The 25100-nt window shown below is 43.0% G+C and overlaps 2 protein-coding genes across 3 annotated transcripts in view; both read right to left on the bottom strand.

Annotated features, from left to right (window-relative positions):
- Positions 1 to 168: 168 nt before the first annotated feature.
- Positions 169 to 9291, bottom strand: cdc42ep4a (CDC42 effector protein (Rho GTPase binding) 4a). 2 transcript variants are annotated; one of them, XM_018756956.2, is made up of 2 exons: positions 9055 to 9291; positions 169 to 2234 (listed from the first exon to the last, which is right to left on the bottom strand). In XM_018756956.2, exon 2 carries the CDS (start codon positions 2028 to 2030, stop codon positions 1020 to 1022), a length of 1011 nt encoding a protein of 336 aa, XP_018612472.1. In that variant the 5' UTR covers positions 2031 to 2234; positions 9055 to 9291; the 3' UTR covers positions 169 to 1019. The 2 variants fall into 2 exon arrangements, with proteins under 2 accessions (XP_018612472.1, XP_018612473.1); XM_018756957.2 differs by lacking the exon at positions 9055 to 9291 and adding an exon at positions 3529 to 3996.
- A 5191-nt stretch (positions 9292 to 14482) lies between these two features.
- sdk2a (sidekick cell adhesion molecule 2a) overlaps positions 14483 to 25100 on the bottom strand; it is a 117842-nt gene continuing 107224 nt past the window's right edge. Inside the window, exons 42-45 of the mRNA XM_018757033.2 lie at positions 24780 to 24920; positions 22281 to 22425; positions 19272 to 19401; positions 14483 to 14960 (exon numbers count right to left, since the gene is read on the bottom strand). Of these exons, the coding sequence (XP_018612549.1) occupies positions 14538 to 14960; positions 19272 to 19401; positions 22281 to 22425; positions 24780 to 24920 (839 nt within the window). The 3' untranslated portion in view covers positions 14483 to 14537. The remainder of the gene's footprint in view (positions 14961 to 19271; positions 19402 to 22280; positions 22426 to 24779; positions 24921 to 25100) is intronic.

Below are 25100 nucleotides of genomic sequence, written 5' to 3' on the forward strand. Positions count from 1 at the left end.
CACTACAGCTTAAACAACTGAAAAGTTAACGTCCTAAGCTATGTGTCAAACTGTCATCAGAGATGCCACTTTGTTATTAATTAATCAGAGGGAAATGGGCCCAGTTTGTAGGCACCTAGTGAATCACAAAGCCTTTTTGGCACACAGTGACATATCTGTTCGTAAAAAAAAAAAAAAAAAAGTTAGGACACTTCTGAGGTGAGGGATGGCTGCACAGTCCCCACACAACTGTACAAGTAAACAACAGAACAGTCCCCACACAGTGCATTGAACAGACCAAAAGATGAGGGAGCCTTTATGGAGCGGAAGTTCTGAATACTGGCACCTGCTGAGGTTAAACAAAACCCTCAACACAGTTTCCTGTTTGATGAAACCAAGACAAGTAGGGCAGCACTCATCTGCTTTTTGTTTAAAAAAAAAATTCTGCTGCCTGACAAGTAAATTCAGCCAACAAAGCCACGTGTTGCTGTCTGGAAATGCGAGTTCATTCTTTACACCATGTCCTGATGGGGCAGAGATGATTTGCAAAGAGTTTTGGCCCAAAATCCACACCAGGTGTCATGAAAGAAAAAGACTCCAATTTAAGAAGAGTTTGATGGGCTTCAAAATGAACTCATCATAGGTAAGAACCCCAAGCTATGGTGGGCAAAGGAAGCAGAAGACACTTACAAAAAGCTATGAAGAGTTAGAAGTTCAATCCATGTTTTTCACAATGATTCCAACCCTGGACTTGGTCATTGTGCACAGTTCAAAAGAAATAAAGAGCCTAATGGCTGTGCTGGTGCAGGGGTGGCAGGAACTGGGGAGAAATGGGGATGTCTGTGTTGCTGCAAAAGAACTGGAGCCAGGAACTGAGTCCAGAAAAAAAGAAATTGAGCATGATCCAACATGCTCTTAGACAGAGGGACTGAGTTGGACATAGCTTCCATTTGAGGTGTTATCCAGGCAATTTGGCAAGTACTCTTTGGCAAGTGTTGTGTAACACACACTTCCCAGTAATCTTTGTCCTTGTGTTCATTTCACAATGTGATTTCATCGTCCTCTTCTTCCATGAAGCTGAAATTTGTGTTCTCTGTTTGGTGGGAGGTGAAAGTGATGCTCTCAGTGTCACCCTCTGGTGGCAGGTGGGAAGGTTTCTCCTCCAGGGCACCAGAACCAGAGCTGGATACGGAACAACTGTCCAGGACACGTGGCTTTCTGGGACAGGTTTCTGGGGTATAAGAACCTGTGCTTTGGTTCTCCAGGTCCACAGATGAAGGGGGTCGATTCAAGGGTTGCTGAAACTCCTCCTCGATATCTGGTCCCTCTTCATCCTCATCTACCTCTCCTGGAGCACCAAGAAGAGGGGAAGCTCGTTCCTCACTGATCCTGTCTTCCTCAAACCCAAGATCATCCTCCTCCCGTTCCATCACCCCCAGGATGTCCCCTAGCATTGAGGGCCCCAGGTCCACATGAAAGGAGAGCACAGACACAGCATGCTTCATGCCAGTTGGGTGGACAGGTGTGGACACAGGGAGGTCTGTAAGCTCCCCAAAGCTCCTTTCCTCAAGTTCTGGGTCATAGGAAGTGCCTGCTGCCAGTGCTCCATTGGCTGTCCCACCATCCTGCTGCTTTAAGGGGTCGGATGAGAGGCTATGAGGCACAGGGGGAGACCCTCCCCCCCTGTCCTCATTGTTAAGATAAGGTAGGGAAAGGGCGCTCTTGACCAAAGCTGGTGAGCCCCCAGGGGGTGTCAAGGGACTGTCCCGCTGGTCCACTCGTGTCACCGACTGGGAACGCTTGCTGCTTCTGAAAGTGCGGGATAGAAGGCTCAGCTTAGGGGAGCGCACCTGCGGTCCACCTTCCCCAGGGGGCTCGCCGGTCCGGCTGCCAAGGAAGGAGGTGTCCCCAAAGGCGTCCCCGCTACGGCCCACATGCATAGTGTGGCGGAAGTCCCCTAGAGGGGCACTAATCATCTCTGGTGTCAGGTCCATTCTTGAGCGGCGCTTGGACTGAGAAGAAGTGGAAACCAGCTGTTTGAGGATGGGCATTCTGGTTGCTTTGGACTCTCCAGAAAAGACAACACTAATCAAACCAACACCCACAGGGCTCGTACAATATCACTTTTTGATTTTATAGAGGAATCAGAGCTGGCAGGTTGTCAGGCCACATATAAATGAGCAGCTTTCATGGTCACATTATACTGCTCCTTGTCTTCATAGACCTCTGTGGGCCCTAGGACTCTAAAGGTCAAGCTAGAAAGAGAAAAAGAGAAAAAGGAAAAAAAAAACACCCACATCAGTGGCAGTGATTTTGATACATTCCATCAAAATGACTCTATTGTCTCTTTGACCCTAACCTCACCAAGTGAACTTAAAGCCACAATGAATGGTGGATAACGGGTATACTGGAATAGGCAAGAGCTCCAGCATTCTCAGCAACACAACACACCACAATAATAATGCCCATTCCACATTTGTTGGAGAATCATGGGGCTACTTGGCTCCAAATCATGACGCATGCAGAGGAGACGCATCATTATTACGATCCTTATCATCATTTACATTTATTCATTTAGCAGACGCTTTTGTCCAAAGCATCATCATTTTGTTCAAATCATCATCACCATCATGATTTTGCTGTCACATATAAACTCAACAGGCCTCAAGGTTTCTATTCATCCACATATGTTTCAATAGGTCTTAAAAACTTGCCTCAGAACAAATGGTCAGAATGACTTATTTTTAATTACATCAGTAAAACAGCTCAAGTAACTCAACAGATGCTTAGGCTATACTGACACAAGGAGTCTTCAAACAATAAATGAAACATCATTCTGCCTGACTTTTACATCTAACAAGAGACTATTCAGTTTAGAAAGCAACTGATTTGTCCAGAGTAATAGATGAGAGGCTCTTTATAAACCTAGGCTGTCTGGTATTTGTGTGTCTGTGGTGAACTTAACGGTGGAAACATTGTAAAAATTACTGAAGAACCTTCAAATTTTCTAAGCAGCTTGATACAAAATAACTGACAAGATTATATATGATCTGCAGACTGATTTTACAACAGAGCAAAGCAGAGATTAAACAGTGCTTTAAGGACTCAAGACGTTTCTGGAGGTGTGGACAGTCGGTCAGCTGCACAACACCAAACAGATCACATTTACACACACACACAGACACACACACACACACACACACATTTTCAGAACCGCTTGTCCCATACGGGGTCACGGGGAACCGGAGCCTACCCGGGAACACAGGGGCGTAAGGCCAGAGAGGGAGGGAACACACCCAGGACGGGACGCCAGTCCGTCGCAAGGCACCCCAAGGGGGACTTGAACCCCAGACCCACCGGACTGCAGGACTGTGGTCCAACCCACTGCGCCACCGCACCCCCTCATCACATTTACAATTGCAAGTAATATCATTTACAAGCGCAGCTACAAAAATAACATGGTCCAGGCACACATAGACAAAACAGAGGCTGCAAATGTTAATGGCTGATGTCTGATAAAATCTGCCTGAAACACCACCTCCTGCTTACCTTTCTCTCACAGCGAGGTTGCAAATCCTTTAATCCCTGAAAATGATTTCAAATCACTTAATGCACGCCAAGGCCACAGCAATAGTTCAGCATGGGATTTTAAAAAAAAAAAAGTTGCTCTGTACATTTGCCGAAAAACTTCACCGAGTAGCTGGCTGCATCCGGTCCTGTTAGCAGCACGTTCTTCCTCGAGCTCTCTCAGTCTGTTGTCTGCACATTTGCATTTCCTGCCTCTGCGCTCACCTGCTCATGTTTCCATAGCAACCCCATTTTGAAAGCAGCCTAGGGGTTTTGTACTTCCTGCCTAAGGGTTTGCTTACTTATTATAACAATATGCACAGCATGAACTATAGAGTCGCTGTGTCTGTATACTGTTTCCCGCCTTTTTTGACCAAGTCAAACTCAACTAACTACACTTCTCTGTAATCTTAGATGTGATCACAAAAGCCGCTTATATTACATTTACATTTATTCATTTAGCAGATGCTCTTCTCCAAAGCGATTTACAGCTCAGAGAAAAGAGAAGTGCATTTCATCAACAGACGGAGAGATATGGAAGTTACTTCATTTATTTCTAAGCTCACGCATAACCTTGTGAGTTATGTCATGAACGGTTCATTAATGTTCAACTGATCTTGGAATTTTCTTCATCGGCCAAACCCAAACTTTAAAAATAATCTTCAAATGATTCGTAGTTCTCATTATCTGTTCCCTGCTGACTTCTACAGTAACATCACAAAGCAGTGCATTATTTCAGAAATATAACATTCCCAATAGGCCTACATATTTTCACAGATATAAAACTATCACTGTTTTATTTGTACAACACAAATATTCAAGCACTTTCAATAAACATTTTTGTTTTTAATAATAATAATAATAATAATAATCACAATAAGCTATTGCGACCAATCCGAAACCCCACCAGAAGTGCCTACAGTTTCTTGACCAATCAGAGGACACCTTCATTCCCATAACACTTACTGCAAGAGCTGTAAATCTAAATGATAAACATAGCAACAAAATAAGAAAGCGTAATTAAGGCTACAACATCGATGTTTAAGGCTTTTTGATTAGCTCTTCTTTCTAAGTGAAGAGGAATTAGCCTTCACCATGTAGTCTGATTTGTTCGCTTTTTTCAATTAACTACTAACCTTTCCTCTGCTGGGGCATCCCTGGTGGCTTGGGGGCACAGAGTTTCCAGTTCTTTTCATTACACCCACTTTGCTAATTGCTTTTAAACTCATCCAATTTCCATTTTGCTTTCATCTCAATTCCCCACCAACAGACGTATAATTTATGTCTAATTTCTGCATTTGTTCTGGTAATTAACACTTCACATGACATCAGTTTCTCTTTTTCAGAATCCTAGTTTTGTAATCTTACATATGGTAGAGTGGATAACAAAGGGCACAGTGTGATGGTCGACATGTTGTTAGTTTCAGCCCAAGGTGAAACGTTATTCAACAGGAGACAAGAATTCATATGTTAAAAACTCCAGTTGCATAAATGGGGGGGAGAGAGGAAAAAAAAAAATCTAAATGGCACCCAGGAAATTACAATAATGGCATCATAGATGCACATTTAATTAAGCACAGTGTCATCAGTTTCATGCAACTATGCCCTCTGGTGATTAGTCTGCTTCATATAACAGCAGTGTGTGCACACTAAAGAGGGAGTGTATATTCCTCAGAAGCAGTGTTAATGAGGCAGATGAAATCTTGAAGGTCAGTTTCACTGGAATGCTGTCACTTTCATCAGTGGGATCAGCGTCACCCCCTCCCCAAAATTTACCAACACTGGGGCCGATGCTGATAAAAACCCAGTGGCTTGAGGCCCGAGCCCTGCTGGGATAGTCTGCCGTCTACCGAGTGTGAAGCACAGAGGAAGAAGGCCAATTGGCATTGTGGCTAAGAACCGGGGGGGTGGTGGCCTGCAAGACACTAACAGTACACAGATAATCCTTACAAGAACTTCATATGCATGGGTGGCACACGCACACAAAGACACAAGCATAGACACACGCAAGCCTCGAAAATGAGCCAGTTGATGGAAGAGAGATGGCTGTTTGAGGGACAAGGGCTGTGGTGGGGGAGGAGACAGGAAGCCAAAGGGAATGTGTGATAACGTCAGTCCCCAGAGTCCAACGGAAACGGAGCTGGCTGGCAATAATTTTCCCCTCGCAAAATTCTATGATTATGATGGCCCCCCAATGTAATGTAATGACAATGTAAAAATCATGTAAGAATTCACTTGTCAAGGAGAGCAAATTGGGCCAAGGCATAATCCCGTAGTTCACAGTTCTAAGACATCAAAACTGACACCTGTCCTATGTAATAACTAAAGAATACCATGATAATCTCATTACTTTTAGTGCTATATCATAAAGATGAAAGATTTCGACATGGAGACAGAGACCCGTGTAAATACAAACATCTATTGAACAGAGCAGGTTACATGGGAAAGTACAGCTATGAAGAGTGGTTGGGAGTTGCAGTTAAACTATAGTCAGTTAAGGCTATAGTATACAGCCTGAAGGCATATAAGATGCTTCACAAGCCATTATGTCTGACTTAGTCTTTTAACAGCTAGTGTAGAAAAGCTGTGAGATAATGCTATGCAAAATAACATCAGTTTTCATGTTTTACCAAGACCAAATAAGAGCTGCGACTCTATGCTGAGCCAGAAGAGCCAAAATACTAAAAATACATCAATCATGGGTTACATCTATTCTGACATGCATTTGCAGCAAAACTCCCAAGAAATGTTTCTCTTTGCTCCCCAACGACCAAGAATCTCTCACAGACCCTCAACAAGAGGATTTCAGCAAAAACAAACAGTTTGAGCTGGAATTTCCTGGAATGTGGAGGGCGTGGGAAAGGGGGATGGACCGGATGCACACACATGGTCGCGACGCAAAAGTGGACACGTAGCCAAGCACAGAAGTACAACTTGTTCTTTTGCTTCACGCTTTGCCTCTTCTTAGACCATGTACTGATATGGCCGTGAGAGGTGGTCTTGCTCAGACCACATAACAGGTGGTTATGGCTCAGAGGTGATATTACAGTTATAGTGCATCTGGCCATGCTGTATCAGCCTTGCTGTGTTGTGGCACTGTGGTCATTTTCATTTTGCTTGGAATTAGTAAATCACAGAAAAATAAACATTGTGATACTAAGAAGCAATGCAGAATTTCCTAATGGAATTTGCACCTGAGTGCTTGATACACAAAATAATTTTGACAGTGAATTTCTGCCTATATAGCCAAAATGAATATGTATTTGGATCCTGCATATGACATGTCAGCATGACCATCCAAGAGGAAGATGCGAAAGACAGGGGGGAGACTGTGGGAGATGGGGAAGAAAAGGAGAATATGAGAGAACAGATCATGATGTGATGCATAATGGGAAGCTAAAACATTCAATATAATAAATATTTATGTGACAGGCCAATAAATGATGTATGTAATGGGGGAAAGATGAAAATCCCTATACCTCAAGCGTAACAGACCTAACCTACCAAAAGACTGTTTAAATACTCAAGTGTTTAAATGGATAAGAATCACTGACCAACACAGCCCCAGGAGGTTCTGTATCCATTTGTCTGCGAACCAATCCATGGAACAGTTATCAAGCTCTGTGTCAAGGTCAAAGGTCAGGTGGTGTCTCCTTAAAATATTTGAACTAACATAACAGCCTTTGAGGAGACTCTGTAGGCCAGAAGTCTAACATGGTATGAGACTAATGAGGCAGATCAGCAGCAATTAAACAAGTAACTTATAAAAATTAAAATGTGACGGCTCGCTCCTATGTTGAGCCCCACGACCAGTTAAAGAAACGTGCTTATGCCTATTACAATGAAGATCATGTCACTGAATTCCCACAACCCTAAGCTAAGTCCTTGTGTATTTTCTGAGTCATAACTGCACAGTGGATGTCAGCAAATCTATGTGCACACAAACAAGCAGGGTTTCCCCTGGTAACAACTGAGAAGGTGGAGATAAATGGGCAACCGCCAAACACCAACTGCAGAAGAAACATTGTGAGATATGGTTTCTCAGTTACACATTACTTGGCTCTACGTTCTTCTCAAAGTCATCCAAGCTCCCACAAGTTCACATGAACTTACTGATAGGGTGGCATAGACGACATTACAGCATCTAACAAGATGACACCTTCACTACTGACCTGGCAAGCACTCAGTCAGACCATTGCACATCTCCCTCCTTTTTTCAAAGCCCACATAGCTCTTTCAGAACTTGACCGCATAAACTACCCATCCCTTCCCATGTTTCACAGAGCTTATTCATGTCCGAGTTAAGAGTGTAACAAAGTCTTGAAGCTGAAATGACATCATGTGTACAACACCTTCTCTTACAGCCCATAAACCCCAATCATGTCTTTCAGGTGGTTATATAGAAGACAGCATCACCTTTCCATTTAAACTTTAATTCTTTAAGACTGCAGGAACCCAACTGATCCATCATAACTTCACACATGCTGTTCCTTTTCAATGAATATGAGCTGAGCAACACTTCAGTGCCTCATCTTCTTATAGGGACACAAATGTAAAAAACCTTCTCATAGAAATATTGCTGGGACAGTGTCCCGCAGAGATGGGTCATCATGTCCCATTTGACTTGCTCACCCCAGTGTCAACCCTGTGGATGATGCACAAGACCAAATGGGTGCTCTTCCCTGAGTCTGCACCTCCTCTCCACACCCTCCAAAATATGGATCAGCCAGGAACACACCACTCAAGGGCTGGTAAAATGAGACCCAAAAGCTTTGCTAATTCCAAATTCACTAAACTCAGTTCGTTGATTTCGATTCATTATTTGGATGCCTTCAGTGAAAACTGGTTCAAATGCATGGACAACTGCCACATATCAACTACCTTCAGTTTTTTTTTTTTTCTTAACTATTCTTGTTCTAATACAATGAATAAGGTGAAACCTCAGATGTGTCCTAGAATAATCCCATAAACAGGAGACTCCTCTGATTGAAATAGTCAAAAAGTATAATTACTCAGTTCAGCATTACCAGTTCCAAACAAGAAATTTTCCCAAGAGATCTGAGATGGGGCACCATTTCTCCTGTCATTCACTGCTTAAATATTGAGTAAAATCTATTATGTGAGCACAAGGAAGACAATTTCTTCACAGAACCGGGACTCTTCAATGAAAGAGGAGCTCTTTTGTCCACCATGAACACAGGAGCGACACTCCCTGAATGGAGAGACTGCGCGGCGCGCAGCAGGAGACGCAGCAAACTCATTACAATTAGCAATCAAAACGATCGATGATGAATTCCATAGTGTGAGATATTATTTAACCAATGTTTAGTGTTCTACTAGTTTTCTCCCCCCATTTTTAAAATCACGGTTATGGATTTTATTATTTATTATTACTACTACTACGAGTAGACTGCTGCTCGCCTGCTGCAGTTGCTGCTATGAAGATCAGTTTCTAATTATATTTTAAAAAAAAAAAAAAAAAAAAAGATATATAGTGAGGGTACTTACTGCGTTTTGGTTCCGTGGTTTTGGAAGGGAAACCCAATGATTAAGTTCAGGTCGAGTTCGTGTCTGTCTACGCCCTGGCTGATACGCCTTTTGTTCCACAGATCTATCTTTACCCTCTACTCCTAATCCCACATGTCTTCATTTAAATAAATATTTTGAATTTGATATTCCAGGTGCAGGGAAAGACATGGGGCGTTGTGCTGTTCTCCTGCAAACGCAGAGAGCAGCTCTTGCCGACTCCGGTGGATGGATGTCATCTGGGGTAGGTGTGCCTGCGTGGTGCTGAAAGGTAGCGCCCCAGACCGGCCCCTCCACACCCCCCTCCCATTCCCCCTATTTAAAGGAACAGCGCCGAATTGTCTGAGGCGTTTTGGGTGGGGTTAATATCAACGCGGCACAGTCACCGGTTTTCCTCTCAATAGTCACATTTTTTGTAATGACGAGTCAAAGCAGAGTAACTAAGCGGTACCATATGATACAAAACCATCAACAAGGCTATATGCTCCACAGTTGTGGTCACTTTATATGGCAGCTTCACATCCTATCCTCGGGCTTTTCACACAGTGTGGCAGCTGTCATTCAGAAGTCCTTCCACGCGCCCTATTCTAAAACGTACATTAAAATTTAAACCGTCAAAAAGGGGATGGAAGAAGGAGTCAATGACTGCCTTTTTTCAGTACCTTCCAATTCTAACGGCGAGTATTATGTTGGGTCTTTCTTACGCTATATACTCCCCACCTATTGTGAGTGTGTTTGTTTTCTAAAAATGGCACCGTCGTCACTCACCGTGTTATTGTCATGCGACATCGTTCCCTTCATTCTTTGTGAAGTGCTGAATTTAAATTGCTTTCCTAACAGCAGGCAGCTGTACATACTGCCTAACTAATAGCGCATAAACATTCTTAGGAGCAGTTCAGCCCATCAGCTAAATGCCGTAACTCCTGAAGGCAACTATATATGATTTCAGTGGGGCCAGCAGTAGGATAGAAAAGCATGAATATTTTGGCTCTAGCAAGAAAAAAAAAAAAAAAAAAAAAAAAATATCTTCAATTTAGAGGAGCAATAACTGAAAATACTACATAACATGTACAGAAAATAAAACAAAAAAGAGAAAACACAAAATATTTTGCTATGTTTCCACTGAGGTGCAAAAACATTCCTGTTCAGGAGCAATGATTGTTAGTCAACGGTTTGTCCAACATGAAACTGCATGTTGGAAACGGTCCATTTACCATCAGTTACAGGTAAACTGTCCTTTTTGTTTTCTCATCTTCATCTGGAGGGCTTGTCTTACCTTGCTGCGCGTTGAATACTTAGAGGTCATGTCTTGGAATGTTTGAGAAGCCAGGGGTCATTGCAAAAGGTTGCAGGCCTGGACCCCACAGAGGTGGTTTCTCACGATAAGCATTAAACATTTTATCGGCTGCTGAAGAGTTACTTGGTTGCACATTTGCAGTTTACAAATGCTTGCACTTGCTGATTTATTTTAACTTATTTTACGAGTGATTATATGGACTATATATCTTAGCGGCTAAAATGCATCATACTGCTGATTTTGAATAACAACGTTTCCTTACGCATCAGTCTCGTTTGTCTCTCCTGGCCCTATACCGCCACATTTTTGTAAAAGTTTTGTAAGATACTCTATAAGCTACTTTGCAGAACATTATTAACAGGAAAATTAAACAAAAAGACTTCCTCTACCAGACAACAGGTAAAACAGGCCATTCTTATATAATATCTGCCAGTGTACTGCTGTATTTCAGCAATGCCATTTCTTCCTCTTCTGTTCAAGGTGTGTCAGTGAAATAGATCTTGAATGTGTTTGAAGGGACACACTCTAAACACACGTACACAGCTCATGACTTTTGTCCCAGTTCACATGAAAACACCTAATGAAGCCCAGTGAATTTTATCTGCTCGTGTTTTGGTCTCATGTAACTATGTACACATGTACATGCCAACAATCTGTTTTATAACATGTTGTTTCGAGAGGCCATAATTTAAGAACTGTACATTAAATGCTCATATTGAAAACAGCTTTTTCCTATGGCTATGAGTCAGCTCATCAGGACAGGACAAGAGTGATCCTAAGGGTTATCAATAAGTTTAAAGTTAATTCCAATTAAGGTCAATTCCTCATTTTATGAAGAACTCCTGTGTTGCAGTGCAGCACAGCCTTCATGAGTGGAGTTTGGGGCTTGGAGTGAAATCACAGTGCTATGTTTCTGCTCCTTCACTCAATTTGTCCACTGTCCTCAATTTTCTGCAGCCTAAAGTAATGGGTAAATCTCCAGGCCTTTGTTCCCATCTTGGTTTCACCTGTCATACATGTATGATCTGCTATGAGCAGGTGCATCCCCTCATACGCACCCAGTAATCCCAGTTTTCAGCTGTGTTTGTAGTGGCCGAGCTTCACGAGAATGGAACTCCAGTAATGGGTCTACTAAGGTCAAGCACCACTCAGACAACTGATCTCGACTTTAAGAGGCCTACTGGACAGAACAGACTTTGTCATGACCGTTGCAGAGATCAGCCAGTGTTCTCAGACTGAAACTATTAAACATCCATTCCTCTCATCTCAATGGCAATGTTACTGCCTTCTGAATTAGAACTACTTCACATCATATCCAAATTTGAGACAAACCATGAGTATCAATAAGCCTACTGGAATTAATCACAAATGTATGAAAATGGCTAAACAATGACACTTTTTTCACATACCAGCTTAACTTCAGAATGCAACTAGGTATTAATTACTAAGTTTTGTACAAAACATTCCTCAATGGTATTATAATTAATCTTGTTACTTTGCAGCCTACCCTGAAAAACAAATTACTGCATATGTAATGTTTCAATTTGCACTTTCCAACAAAACCTCAGAATTTTTAAATAAAGAAAATAAAATCACCAGATGCCAGATACTCAACAAACCCACAGAGAAAATAAAATAATTTATTCTGTAATATGATTGTATTCAAATGAATCTATTCAGACTAGATGCTGAAAGATTTATGTACCAGATGTTTTTAATCTTACAAAAGTAAACACCAGTAACAACTGTCGACTCGGAGACCTGGGAGTAGGGGAATGTTTCTTCAGGGTCTCTGCTTAGACACCCAATAAGTGGCTGGGACCTAATTATCACCCATAAATGACACATATTAAGTTATGAATTACAAAATATAAGGAATACAATAGAAGCAAAATAAAAAAAATTATAATTTATACCTATATGACTTCCAAAATTTATGTATACAAAATACATTCTATTATGAGAGGAATGAAACTTTAACTTGTAATGTAGGATGAATGCCTTATATTTTGTGTTCCATAGTTTAATATGTAGTGATATTGAGGTTTCTTTTTAATGTGGAGACGTATTTAGGATGGGAATCCACAAATGACACACAGGTGGTTTTCCTCACTTCATTTACAACAGATGTATTAACACAAGACAAGCGCTGACCCATCAGTCAGTTCCAGATTTCATAACAGGTTGGTTATAAATTGAACCTAGACACTATTTTCCAGCTTTGTTTCATGAAGGCTTTATTATGAACAGTTGTGTCTCAGTCCGTTTTCTTTGTTCTGAGTTCATTGTTTTGTGAACAACCCCATTCAATTCTTAATTTTTACATGTCTAAAAATGCACTGTTACACCATCTTGGCAATGTCTCCACTGGGGTTTATTTTCTGAGCCATCTGATCTCCCACAGACAAAGTAAAGCCATGCATCCACCATTTGCTTTCTCGGACAGGGCAAGAAAACTTGAGACGACATGACTTCTCAGCACGACATCACCGGTGGACAGAAGCGGTTGACAAGGCACAGAGCAGTGGTGGAAAGTGACATCACTGAAAGCAGAACTGGTTCCAGGGATGCTCACGTGCTCAGTGTGGGACAGGACAGGCGTGTTGGGCAATGAAGTTACAGCATCTTGGCTTCAACACAGCAGGCCTGTTGTCCAAGGGCTGAAGCATCAGAGCCACATCACTAAAATGTTCTTTCTGAGCTCAAATGCATCTCTGAGATGTCTGAGCTGTTGACTTGTTGCAAAACAATATGATTTTCCAGGAATCGCCTTGCCTTAAGTAAACAGGGACATAGGTGTGTGAGGTAAACACTAATTCAGTATGTCTGAAAGCCCAAAGGAAGCAGAGCTGTGATAGGTGTCTCTGTTACAAGATGTTGTAGATCAGGGGTTCTTAATGTAAGGTCCATGGACCCCTTGGGAGTTCATGGATGAACTGTAGAGTCCATGAAGTGAAGGCTTAACTAAACAAAAGTCCAGGGTGTATACTCCTTAGCCTTGTGCCCTGTGATTCCAGGATACCCTCAAGACCCCCACCATGACTTAGAAAAACAATGCATGAGTGAGAGAATGAAAAAAAAAAAAATATTACAAGGCTATTATCATCTATGACATATTTCTATGTCAAACAGTTTGTGAAAACAGTTAAGTTTCAGTGAAATAAATGCAGAGCAATATTTTCTCACAATTTATTTATGGTGATTTTCCTTGAAGGGGTCTTAAGAGACAGTTAAGAACCTCTGCCCCAGACAGACTGACTACATAGAACTGCCCACCAGGTAAGGGCAATGATTTTGATTCTGGACACTTCCATGTCTGCTGTACCCTCTTCCCAACCATGAGTTAAACCAACCCAACATTTTTAATACAGTATCCTAGTTTCCTCCTGCTTGCTCAATGCTGTCTGAGATCCACCATGTGGCCACAATATTAATACAGCACAGCGCTCTGTGAATGTGATGCAATATGGGGGCTATTTTGCTCCCTGTCTATGTGTTTTTCACATACCTTCACAAGTCTAATAATAGAAGCTGCTTTCAGACAAATGTTCTGGTATATGGAACTCAGTCAAATATATCCACTGAAACACGTATTTGTATCAAGGAGAAGGATTAAAAATGAGAAATAAATACATTCCCAAGAGCTCTCTGGCTAATCGGTTGAGTCGAGGGGTTTAAAAAGGCAGCCATTGTAGCGGAAAGTCACTTTGGCAGCAGCTGCCTGTTAAAATGACACGTTTTACCTTCCCTCTCCTTTCTTACCATTTTCACGTCTCTTTTAATTGTCCTTCGTTCCTTCATCTGATCTGTAGTCCTTCCAGCTCATGTGTGATTCACTGTAAAGTTTGGCTTTGTATCACATATCTTCTCTTTAGAATGTGAAATAAAACTGTTCTTGCAAGTTCACATTTGTTTTTTTTTTCCGTTTTCTTTTTTAAGAAAACACACACACCTCAGCACACAAATATAAGGAATAAAGGATTCTTTTTTTATGTTTATGATATTTCTGGTAGTATAAGTCCTTCATTGTTCCATAAAAATATCTGCTAGGAGTTGAAAAACAGCGAAAAAAGTAAAATAAGAGTAAAATCAAAAACAAAAATGAGAGCGCCGGTTTCACGTTTGCAGAGTGCTTTGTTTGGAAAGCCGCCGGAGTACAAGTCTGGCCTCAAACAAATGAGGAGAATCCGGCAATGGGGGTCTGGGTGCTGGCCCCCAGGCTGCTGGGGGGCCGGTAGAGGGTGCTATGTTGGCTGGGGGGGTTGGAGGACTGTTGAGAGGGCGTGGGAGTCCGACTGCCCTTAGGCCTGAAGAGGCTGCCCTGGGCCAGTGCCTGGGGCTCGGGCTGGGGCTGAGGTTGCCCTGTGGGGGCAGCCTGGGGCACGAGCGGGGGTAGGGGCGGCAAGGGCGGAGGGGGGCCCCGCGGTTCCGGATCACCCTGGTCCTCCACGTACCCGTAGGCCTGGGGTCGGGACAGCCCCTTCTGCTGGCGCCTCCACGAATTATAGTAGGTGGGGTCACTGATGTAGTGGTTGACAAACGAGTGGGTCTTGTGTCGGTTCTGCTCCACCTCGTATTCACTGTCGCTGCCCTGTGAGCAGACAAGAAGAAATAAAGTACACGTTACCACGTTCCCAAGATCTGTCAGCAGATGCCGGCGTGTGTCATGATGAAATTCGTGATGGTCTCCAGGTTGCCGACAGACATGAGAACAGACTTTGATCTCATTTACCTCCTTAGCCAATGAAACAGTTGTAAATGGGTAAGAAAGTTTAATTTGTGGTGGGGGACCTGAAAAGTTTTTATATCATGATTGCTTGGAAAAGAAGATGGTTCTTGACATGTTTTTGGTTTCACTTTTCAATATATTTCTGTATTATTATTTTCAGAAATATTTGTCACATATAAAGCAACAGTTCGGGGTGTGTCTCAAACATTTTCTCAGATATGGGATTTCACTTCCAAATACGACAAAAGCCCAGAATCAACACTGACGGAACACACCGCTATTTGCCAAACACTTCTAAATGAATACTTAAACTAACCAACGTACTATCATGAGGGACTATAGCTAAGCTGGTTTTTCGGTGTTATCTTGTTTTCTGGGTATTTACAAGGGGAGGGAAAGCTAATGCTACAGACAGGTCCAACAGTCAAGACACAAAGGCAAAGCCTCACCCAAAAGACCGAAGAGGACGTTTCTGATATGAAAATGAGAGCGCCTCCTACAGGTAGATAGGAAGATGGTTTTAAAACATTCAGATACTCATTGATAGCTGCATGGTCACCAAGGGAGACAGGGAAAAGCGTGATCGCAAGACACAATGCTGCTGCAGTTATTTTACTTGTTCTGATCACGTGACCCAAACCCAAAACACAAGACCTCTGTGCAGTTACTCAAGTATGCTTGGGACAAACTGCGCCCCAACATGCCTTCACACCCATCACTAAACACTGCGTGGTTTCACATAATCTATCACTCTATGTTGTGCATCTGCTGCTTTGGGACACCCAGAGGTTCTCAGCCTTCACTGACTGAGTATTTGGCATTGGTGTGGCTCAGTATCAGTGTGTAGCAGATGATACCACACTCCTATGTGGAATGAGTGCAATGTGTGTGCAATAAGGCCATAAAAAAGACATTCTAGACATGTAATAACCAGCATATAAGTGAAATCAGTACAAAGCCATGATATTAAAACATTCCAGGGTGTGAAAACATGTATTTCTGCAGATGGGTTGAATTTAATTAGTCATCCTGACTCCTTTACTGCTTTTTACATCTGACTGCATGTGTCTGTCTGTGTGTCAGAAACAAAGCAAACTGTAGCTCGGCTCCCGGGGGGACTCAATAAAAACATGTTTCTCCTAAATGTATTCACCGCTTTCCCTTCTCAAGCTCCCCTGTCTCTGTATAAAAATACTGATGGGCTCCTGCTAAGAATGGATGCCTCTGTATACGCCTGCAGGAAACACATCCCTTCACATTAAAAAACTGAGCCTTCTAACAACGATGAAATGTGTGAATAATGCCTCGAGAGGAAGGTCAAGCCTTGGACTTTGGCTTCACTTCTGCCTATTTTCCTGATGTCCCGATTATGAGGCGATTGCTGAAAAAGGAGAATTGTGCTGAAAAAGTGTCCTGTCGCATCCCATCAATCTGCCTGCTCCTTCTGCCCCCTCTGTCACGTCTCCTCATTTTAAAACGCTTCATAATTCATGGCAACTCTTTCCCTATCTCGGAAGATGTGGACACGTCATTACAAGTGAGATGTCCACGGTGGCGCGGTGGCGCAGTGGGTTGGGCCACAGTCCTGCTCTCCGGTGGGTCTGGGGTTCAAGTCCCGCTTGGGGTGCCTTGCGACGGACTGGCGTCCCGTCCTGGGTGTGTCCCCTCCCCCTCCAGCCTTACGCCCTGTGTTGCCGGGTAGGCTCCGTCACCCCGCATGGGACAAGCGGTTCTGGAAATGTGTGTGTGTGTGTGTGTGTGTGTGTGTGTCCACGGTGGCGTTTTGGTACACAGGGACTTAGGGAAAGCCCCAAGGGACACTTTACAGATCAACAGCCCCATCAGTCTGCTCTGCTGTGTCACCACCTTCCCGCTGTAACGCCGTGTCCTAATATCAGCACTGTTCCATATACGGGAAGAAAATGTATCCACAAGGAGGAACACACCACGGTTAACTTAGCATTGTTGAAGAATATCACTGTGTCCAGATTTACCATGTTTTCGTTTGGTCCCTTCCCTTCGGTCTTGTTCTCCAGGAAATGGATTATGACTGAAGGGGGAGGGGTCTGGGGTGTTTGCAAAAGTAGGGCAGGGGCTTACAGTTTACAAAGACCACAGAGGGAGAGTTAATCATTATGAATGACTGAGTGATTCAGTCTGGCGGGAGATTATCCTCAGGAACATGATGACCGACGCTTAGATGCGTCTACGAGAGAAATGTGTGACAAAAGGGGCCTAAAAACCCAACACAAATAGAACCTTCCTCATGTGTTAATATTTACCCTCTAGTAATGTGATGTGCTGCCTCAAAGAAAGGGTTATTAATGGACCTGTGTCTTCAAAAATTCTGCCAGCAGACGGTCTCCAAACCAGCAATTGACATGTCAAAGATGTGGGAATGTACTTATATAACAGTTGTTTTATTTACTTTTAATTATGTTATGATTGGGGCGCGGTGGCGCAGTGGGTTGGACCGCAGTCCTGCTCTCCGGTGGGTCTGCGGTTCGAGTCCCGCTTGGGGTGCCTTGCGGCGGACTGGCGTCCCGTCCTGGGTGTGTCCCCTCCCCCTCCAGCCTTACGCCCTGAGTTGCCGGGTTAGGCTCCGGTTCCCCGTGACCCCGTATGGGACAAGCGGTTCTGAAAATGTGTGTGTGTGTGTGTTATATTATGATTATTATGGTTTACTTTTAACTATTCTTTGATTATTCTTTAATTTATTTTTCTCCATATGCTATTAATATTTAATTGCTTTACCCTATTGTATACTACTCTTATGCTTTTCCTTGTATGCCTGTGATGCAGCATGTTGCAGAAGTTTCTGGAAGCCAGTACAACTGGTGATGGTAAATTCCACTAAATCGGAAGGTCTTTTTGTCTGGTACAGCGATAAGACAGTTTTGGGGATAAGTATACAGGTGTGCTCCTCTGTAACGGATAACACCTGGTGTAACCTGGAATAGGCTTTTTAAACTTAATAGTACCTCGTCACTGAAACTCCAAAATACCCTGAATTGCCAGAAAAAAATGTATTCCAACAGAGTAAAAACTGTTGAATTCTCTTACTTTGCTGTAACTGGTGTTCTGTGGTTTCCTTAAAACAAACCACAATGGGAAAGAGTGGTCAGGGCAGGCAAGCCAGCACCAAAAATCAGGGAAATGGAAAAAAATGGAAAAAAGGTTGAAAAGAGTATGTAAAAATGTGGAACAGAGACAAATGGGGGAAAAGAGGGAGAATAAGAGTGAAGGAAATGAGAGAGATGGATCTGTATAGTCTGTCACATTGATGGCTTCTGCAACATCACTTCTGCTCTAACAGTCACCCCGTCATCATCAGTCCCACCACGACCCACATCCCCAATCCACCCCAAGCAGTCTTCAGGCGAAAACAGCTCAGCAGCGATTAGGATGGGATTGAGCAGGCAGTGGTTAACAGAATGGACACAGTGGTTGTGTCCATACACTAAATACTTGGGGCGGCAGGTGGCATAGTGTCTAAAACCCCTACCTTTGGATCCAAAGGACTCAGCTTCAAATCCCACGTCCAGCTCTAGTACCCTTGATCAAGGTACTTTTTCCAAATTGGTTCAGTAAAAATTACCTAGCTGTTTAAAGAGGTAAATAATTATAATCAGGTTAGCACTAAGTTGCTTTGGACAAAACTGTCGGCTAAATGAATAAGTGTTAACTAACTATTCATTTTTTACATTATCTGTAGGCCTGAGTCCAACACCAGTGGATATGGTCATTCTCAGCCTCAGTACACTAAAAAGGCATCAAAAATATCTTCTTTTCCTGCTGCCGTGCTATAGATCCCCTCCAAAGATGGATCAGTGTTCATTTAGGTCATTTACATTTATTAAAGTGATGATTTTTTTTCTAAATTGATTTAAAATAGTTATAATTTTAAAGCATTTATTCGTACTATATCACTTCAGGGTAAGTACCCTCATGAAGGCTACTACAACAGGAAGTGGTATTTGAAGCTGAGTCCTTGGAATGCAAGGCAGCAGCTCTAACCACTACGCCATCCGCTATCGCCAGTTTGCTACCAGTGGGACGAATCTAAGTCATACTCTGAAAAAGCAGTAAGATGACACTCATGAGAAGCTGATGTCCCAGAAGTTAGATGGGAAGTAAGTCAGGCAGGACAGATAGTGACATGACCAAACATACCTGTGAGTCTGAGACCTCAGAGGGTTTCTCTGTCAGACTGCTGCTCTCTGCAGCCACCAGGTCATTGTACTTGGTGCTGACATCTTCGTCTGAATAGTGCAGGCTTCCTGGACTGGGCCGTGGAGGAGACCTGGGGTCGAAAAGGGGAAGTCTGTCAGATCTCAGCCACCATGTATTTCCATGTGTCAGCTTCATAACCTGGTTCCACTACAGCCAGTGGAGTTATGCTGAGTTAAAGGATGCTGCTGTATAATAACCCAAAACCACTGTGGATAATCAGGAATACCACTATCCCCACCAGAAAATTAAACAGAGCAAACTGTCTGCCAGCTTTGAAGTGAATTTATGAAAGTAAAATGTAGACCCTAGAGCTAGAGCATAAAATGCACTGAAATGCAGATCTAACGTGGTGCATTTCAATACTCCGAATGAAATGTAAATTGGATTACATGATGCTGTGATTGCATCTTTAAAAAGCATCAGACCCTCAGGCCCTCTGGATCAGACAAGGACACCAATTCTGCAGCACTGGAATCGACATGGGGAAAAGGCCCCTGACAGCTCTGATCCAGGATCAGATATGGAGGTGTTTGTTTGGAATGGAGGACAAAGCCTGGGTTCCATAGGCGAGTTCTGTGGTGCATGTGGATTCCCCCTGGGGGGCCCTCTGAAGAGATGTTGGGGGGTGGAGAGCGAGATAGAGATGGCCTATAGATATAAGCCAAGCTCCCACAAAGGTCTGCTCAAGTTTGAGGCCTCCTCTTTTCATACGCATTGCCATGAAACTGGGAAGCGGCTGGTTCCCTGCTTCCTTGTTACCGTGCCAACACAGCCCAACAATCCCACGTCTGTCTGCACTAATTACTTCCTTATTAGTTGACAACGCCAGTTCAAGGACAGCTCCCCATCACTACTGTCGTATCATTGAGTAAAAATATGCTATGTAATTGGGCCAAACACTGTAATGTGTGTAATGATAATATTAATAACAATAATCATAATAATAGTAAGGTGACAGCAGGTAGTATAGTGGTTTGAGCTGTTGCCTTTGCTCTCAAAGGACCCACATTCAAATCCCACCTGCTGGTGTAGTACCTTTTTTCAGCTGAAACCACAATAGCATAGTTAACCAAGGGAGCTTTTATTTCTTTGGCATGGACAGATTCTAAATGTAGTGCTGTAGAAAGTAGTAAAAAAAAAAATCTCAGCACCTTGGTAGTCTTCATAGCGACCACTTGGATGAAACACAGAGCGGTGTTTCTCTCTCATACACACACACACACACACACACACACACACACACACACACACACACACACACACACACACACACAATCCCACACACAAAGCCTTGTGCCACAGGGGTGTGATGTGAATGAGAACAGAAGTGCATCCAATAAAGGGTTAACTGAATTATGCACACAGGCCGAAAGACCCTAAACGCCCGCGTGTGAGACTGGGGGTGTAAAATAATGCCCCTGTTTAAGAATTCAGCGGAGGCTATTGGGCAAATGAGAAGATTTGGGGGTTGGGGACAATTTTAAAAGCACCACCAGACTGGTGTATGAATAATTCAACATTAGCCCAGTCTGAAAACCCTCGACCCCAAATCACTACCAAATATCCCTACACCCACCATCCCACTCACCCCTTGAGAGCAGCCCACAGAGTGTATGGGGAGGGGGCTAGGCAGGGGACCCTCAGCTGAGTCTCATTAGCAAGGACATGCCCCAACGAAGGGCTTCAAAGGCAGGAAGCTGTCTCGCAACCTTTCATCCAGAGCCAAAGAGAAGACAGACTCAGGATGCCTGGACCACCTCCCTGGACACATTAAATCTTAGTAGGGAGGACTGTCTGGTCCCCCAAATCCCAGAGGAAATATTATCACTCTGCTGCTAGTTCACAATGGCAAAACCCTTCTAACCGTGCAAGGTTTTGTCTGGAGTCCTGTTTCAAAGTTGGCAAATCTGAAAAAAATTTCTGTGTCTCCTTTGGCAAAGATGCAGTATTATTTCCCAGGCACTTCTGCACAATTTTTACACTTTTCTGTACAACTAATCTACTTTATTTCATACTAAATGCTCCCTATTTCACAAAATATACTTACAAATTTCCCCCTGCCCTGAAGGATCCTTGACCAAGTCCATTGAGGAATCAAATGTAAGTTGAAGTTATAGACAAAAATTAAGGCCCTTAAGGCCAAAATCCCTCATGTTATATAATGTTGACTTCTCTGCCTTAGACTCTTTCCATTACCACACCTTTTGGAATGGATAGGTTGCATAGTTGCCAGTTCAGTACATTACCTTCTGTCGAAATAAAACTATTTTAACAGCACTTATAAAATGGTACCCTAGTCTATAATGGTTAATTGTTTTCAGTAGACTATATTTATGCAATATAACACCTGTAAATCTTGCTCTCATGTCTGAAATGTGAGAAACTCCTTGAGAAGACAGGTCCAGCTTGATTTTATGGGCTAGTCAATTTAGTCACCTAATTTGGGTTGAATACTATTTTCCGTCAACTTTCCACAATTTACACTGACTCCAAGATTCCTGGCAAGAAGCCTAAAATTACCCTACTTGGACGTAAGACAGTGCAATATGGGCCATATGGGAGTCTCGCAACCCACATATGACTTGGGATCTATGCAGTTTAAATATTTCCTTTGATTGATTAATTCCTTTGATTGGTATCTGTGAGCTGTGGGGTGCGGTGGTGCAGTGGGTTGGACCGCAGTCCTGCTCTCCGGTGGGTCTGGGGTTCAAGTCCCGCTTGGGGTGCCTTGCGGCGGACTGGCGTCCCGTCCTGGGTGTGTCCCCTTCCCCCTCTGGCCTTATGCCCTGTGTTGCCGGGTTAGGCTCCGGTTCCCCGTGACCCCGTAAGGGACAAGCGGTTCTGAAAATGTGTGTGTGTGTGTGTGTGTGTGTGGTATCTGTGACAATTGCCTGAAACACCTAGCAGGAGGCCTTGACTCTGGCTGTCCTTAGGGTGCATGTGTCTCACCTGGTGTAGATCCCGTTCTTGCGGCAGAAGGAGTTCTTGACAGACAGCCGTCGGTTGTTAAGCTCCAGCGCGGGGAAGCGGCCTTCGTCCAGCCGGACCATGTCCCCGTGGCTGAGCTGGAGAGCACTGCACTTGGTGTGGTTTCCTGGATTAAGCACATAGGGACATCTCAGGACATCTCACAGAACAACTGTTACCCGTGCAGTGCAAACTGGTACTGTCATTACTGCATCTTATGGCAAATGCTAATACTATTTTTCTATAACTCACTTACTGCTGTTATTGCCGCAACCACTACAACAGGAGTGGGCCACTAGTTTTTTTTTGCTTATTTTATTTTGCATATTATACTTCTTTTGTGTTACAAATGCAAAATGTTTTTGCGAATGTTATAATGCTATGCCACAGATGATAAACCTAATAAAAACGAAAACTACAATGAATTATGATAAACCAACGGAGAAGCTAGTGGATGGAGTGTGTCGTCTGCAGTGTTGACATTTAACTTTCTGCCAAGCTGTCAGATTGCAGTAATATTGAACCCAGGCTTCCTGCAAGTGAAAAATAAACACCATGGACAACAGCCTGATAAACAATCTTACCCTGATGTATAATCGTATGGTAATTTAAACATTTTTGGAAATATTTGTAACATAATTTAGTTCACCTAAATTGAGCTGGCCCCCAATTTTTATGAAATGTTCACTTGTGGCCATTGGCCAGTGGGATTCCTACTGTTGCTGTACAACCCCTGTTGCAGACAGACTAGAAAGTACTATTGGAGACCTTACAAATAGTGTAATTACTCTTCATAATAAAACTAAATATGAGTAATACTGAGACACATGCATTAATGTAAAACAGTGTTAGTACTGGTTTGAAGACACAGGTTATTCAACAAACTGTCATTTTAACACAAAGGTTCCTGTATTATTGGTGGCAGGTCGGCCAAAGTGCCAGGATCCTGTGACCTATGGGAATGATGCACAAGGAGTTTCAGCTTGTTGATATGAGACCACCTCAGAGAGGTAGAAATTTGTCCCCTCCCCCCCATCAGCTTCTCACTTGAGTCAGCGTCAGCCCTTACCCCTCCAAGGACCATCTCTAGGGATGAGGCAATGGTCGGACCAACCCAGCATCAGCAGAGCGGAACCGTGCACGGCTGGAGATGCTCTCCCCTGAGACGGACCCTTTGTCTCCCACACAAACAGCCCGTTTGTCCTACTGACATGTTTACTGAGCTCAGCTGCAGCCCAGCAGCAACTGGAGAGACCGGACTGCGCTGATGTAAGATCGGCATTTGGAGGGCTCCTGTTTCCATCCCTGCCCACACAGCTGCTCTCACTCTATCACAGCGATTCACTGGTCACACAAACCCAGCTCACATGACCGTGTTCTCTCTGCCAATCGTCCTTAGTGATCTGAAAGGCATTAACCTGCTGCTGCAAGATAAAACCCAAATGACAGCAGATAAATCTGAAATATGAATGCTAATATGCATAAGATTACAGGTACAGAACAATTAACAGATAACAGCCGATATATGCAATGAAAGAGCAGTATATACTGACAGCATGACTTACTGCGTTATTTTCAGAATATGCACATGAATAATGAAGTAGAAAAGGAAGATAACCTTGTGAAAGGTGAGCTATAGAGGTGAAGAGATGTGCGGTGACCCATTGTGAACCATGCGGTCAGTACAATGGCAGTACAAAGGGCACAGACATGAGTCACCCTAGACCACTTCTTGTCAACAGCCATGCCCTGGGCCAGAGCCATCGCCAACAGAATCCATTTGTCGAATGTTTAGACCATACGTTTCATAGATCGTTAATCATTTTTGTAAAAAAATAAGTCAAATGCAATGCTTTACTGGCTTGCTATAAAAATCTCCCCATTCATTCTTAAGAAAGTCATTTACCCATGTTTTTCATTGCAATTGTGCATCATATGAGGGATGGGAGAAGATGAAAAGCAATTCCACTAATGGAGGGGCTTGATGGTTCTTTGTCTATATGTAACTTTAAGGTATGAATTCTTTTCACCCAAGAAGCACACATAAATGGACTTCCTGGGAACACTGGGTTGAGTCTTTTTCGATTTAGATTCCAGTATATAACAAAGATTACAAAATTCACCTTTTTTATCATTTTAGAATGCCCAGGAGCGGTATGCAGCCATTTGGCCCTGGATCTCCACAAGCTTTCTTTCCGTTTACCAGCATCGAGAATTTTGCTTCTTATCCTTTTTTTTTCTTCTGGCTGGATTTTCTTTCTGTATTTGTTGTAACTCTATATTATTGTTATCAATCATTGCTACTAGTAAAGCTACTTGCTTTATGTCATAGTTTTTCCCATATGTTCAGCACTTGGAGGTGCAATGCAGAAATAAACTGAATTGAATAAAGCTGATAAAAGAAACACAGTCCCTGAGAAAAACAACTGTATTCCTGCCCAGTGTTTTGTATTTAGTTTGACATCCATCCACTATGCCTACCGGAGTCTGACTTCTTGGCATATTTCTTGCTCTGTCCCCTGATGATGAGGATGAAGACCAGGAGGAGGATGAAGATCAGGCCGACCAGAGCAATAACCACCAAAAACCACCACTCTTCATAGAATGGCGCCACCTTTTGGGCTGGAGAGATACATCCTATCAGCTACTAGCAAATCTCACAGTTTATGCAAATCAGTAGAATTTTTCCCACTTTTGATTTTGACCGCTAAACAGATAGTAAATGCAATATATTTGTGTCAACATTTTATCAAAGTCTGTTTTTGATTTTACATTTTTTTCTGAGAAACTCAAATTATATTA

This window comes from Scleropages formosus, chromosome 8 (assembly GCF_900964775.1).
Source record: "Scleropages formosus chromosome 8, fSclFor1.1, whole genome shotgun sequence".
NCBI lineage: Eukaryota > Metazoa > Chordata > Actinopteri > Osteoglossiformes > Osteoglossidae > Scleropages > Scleropages formosus.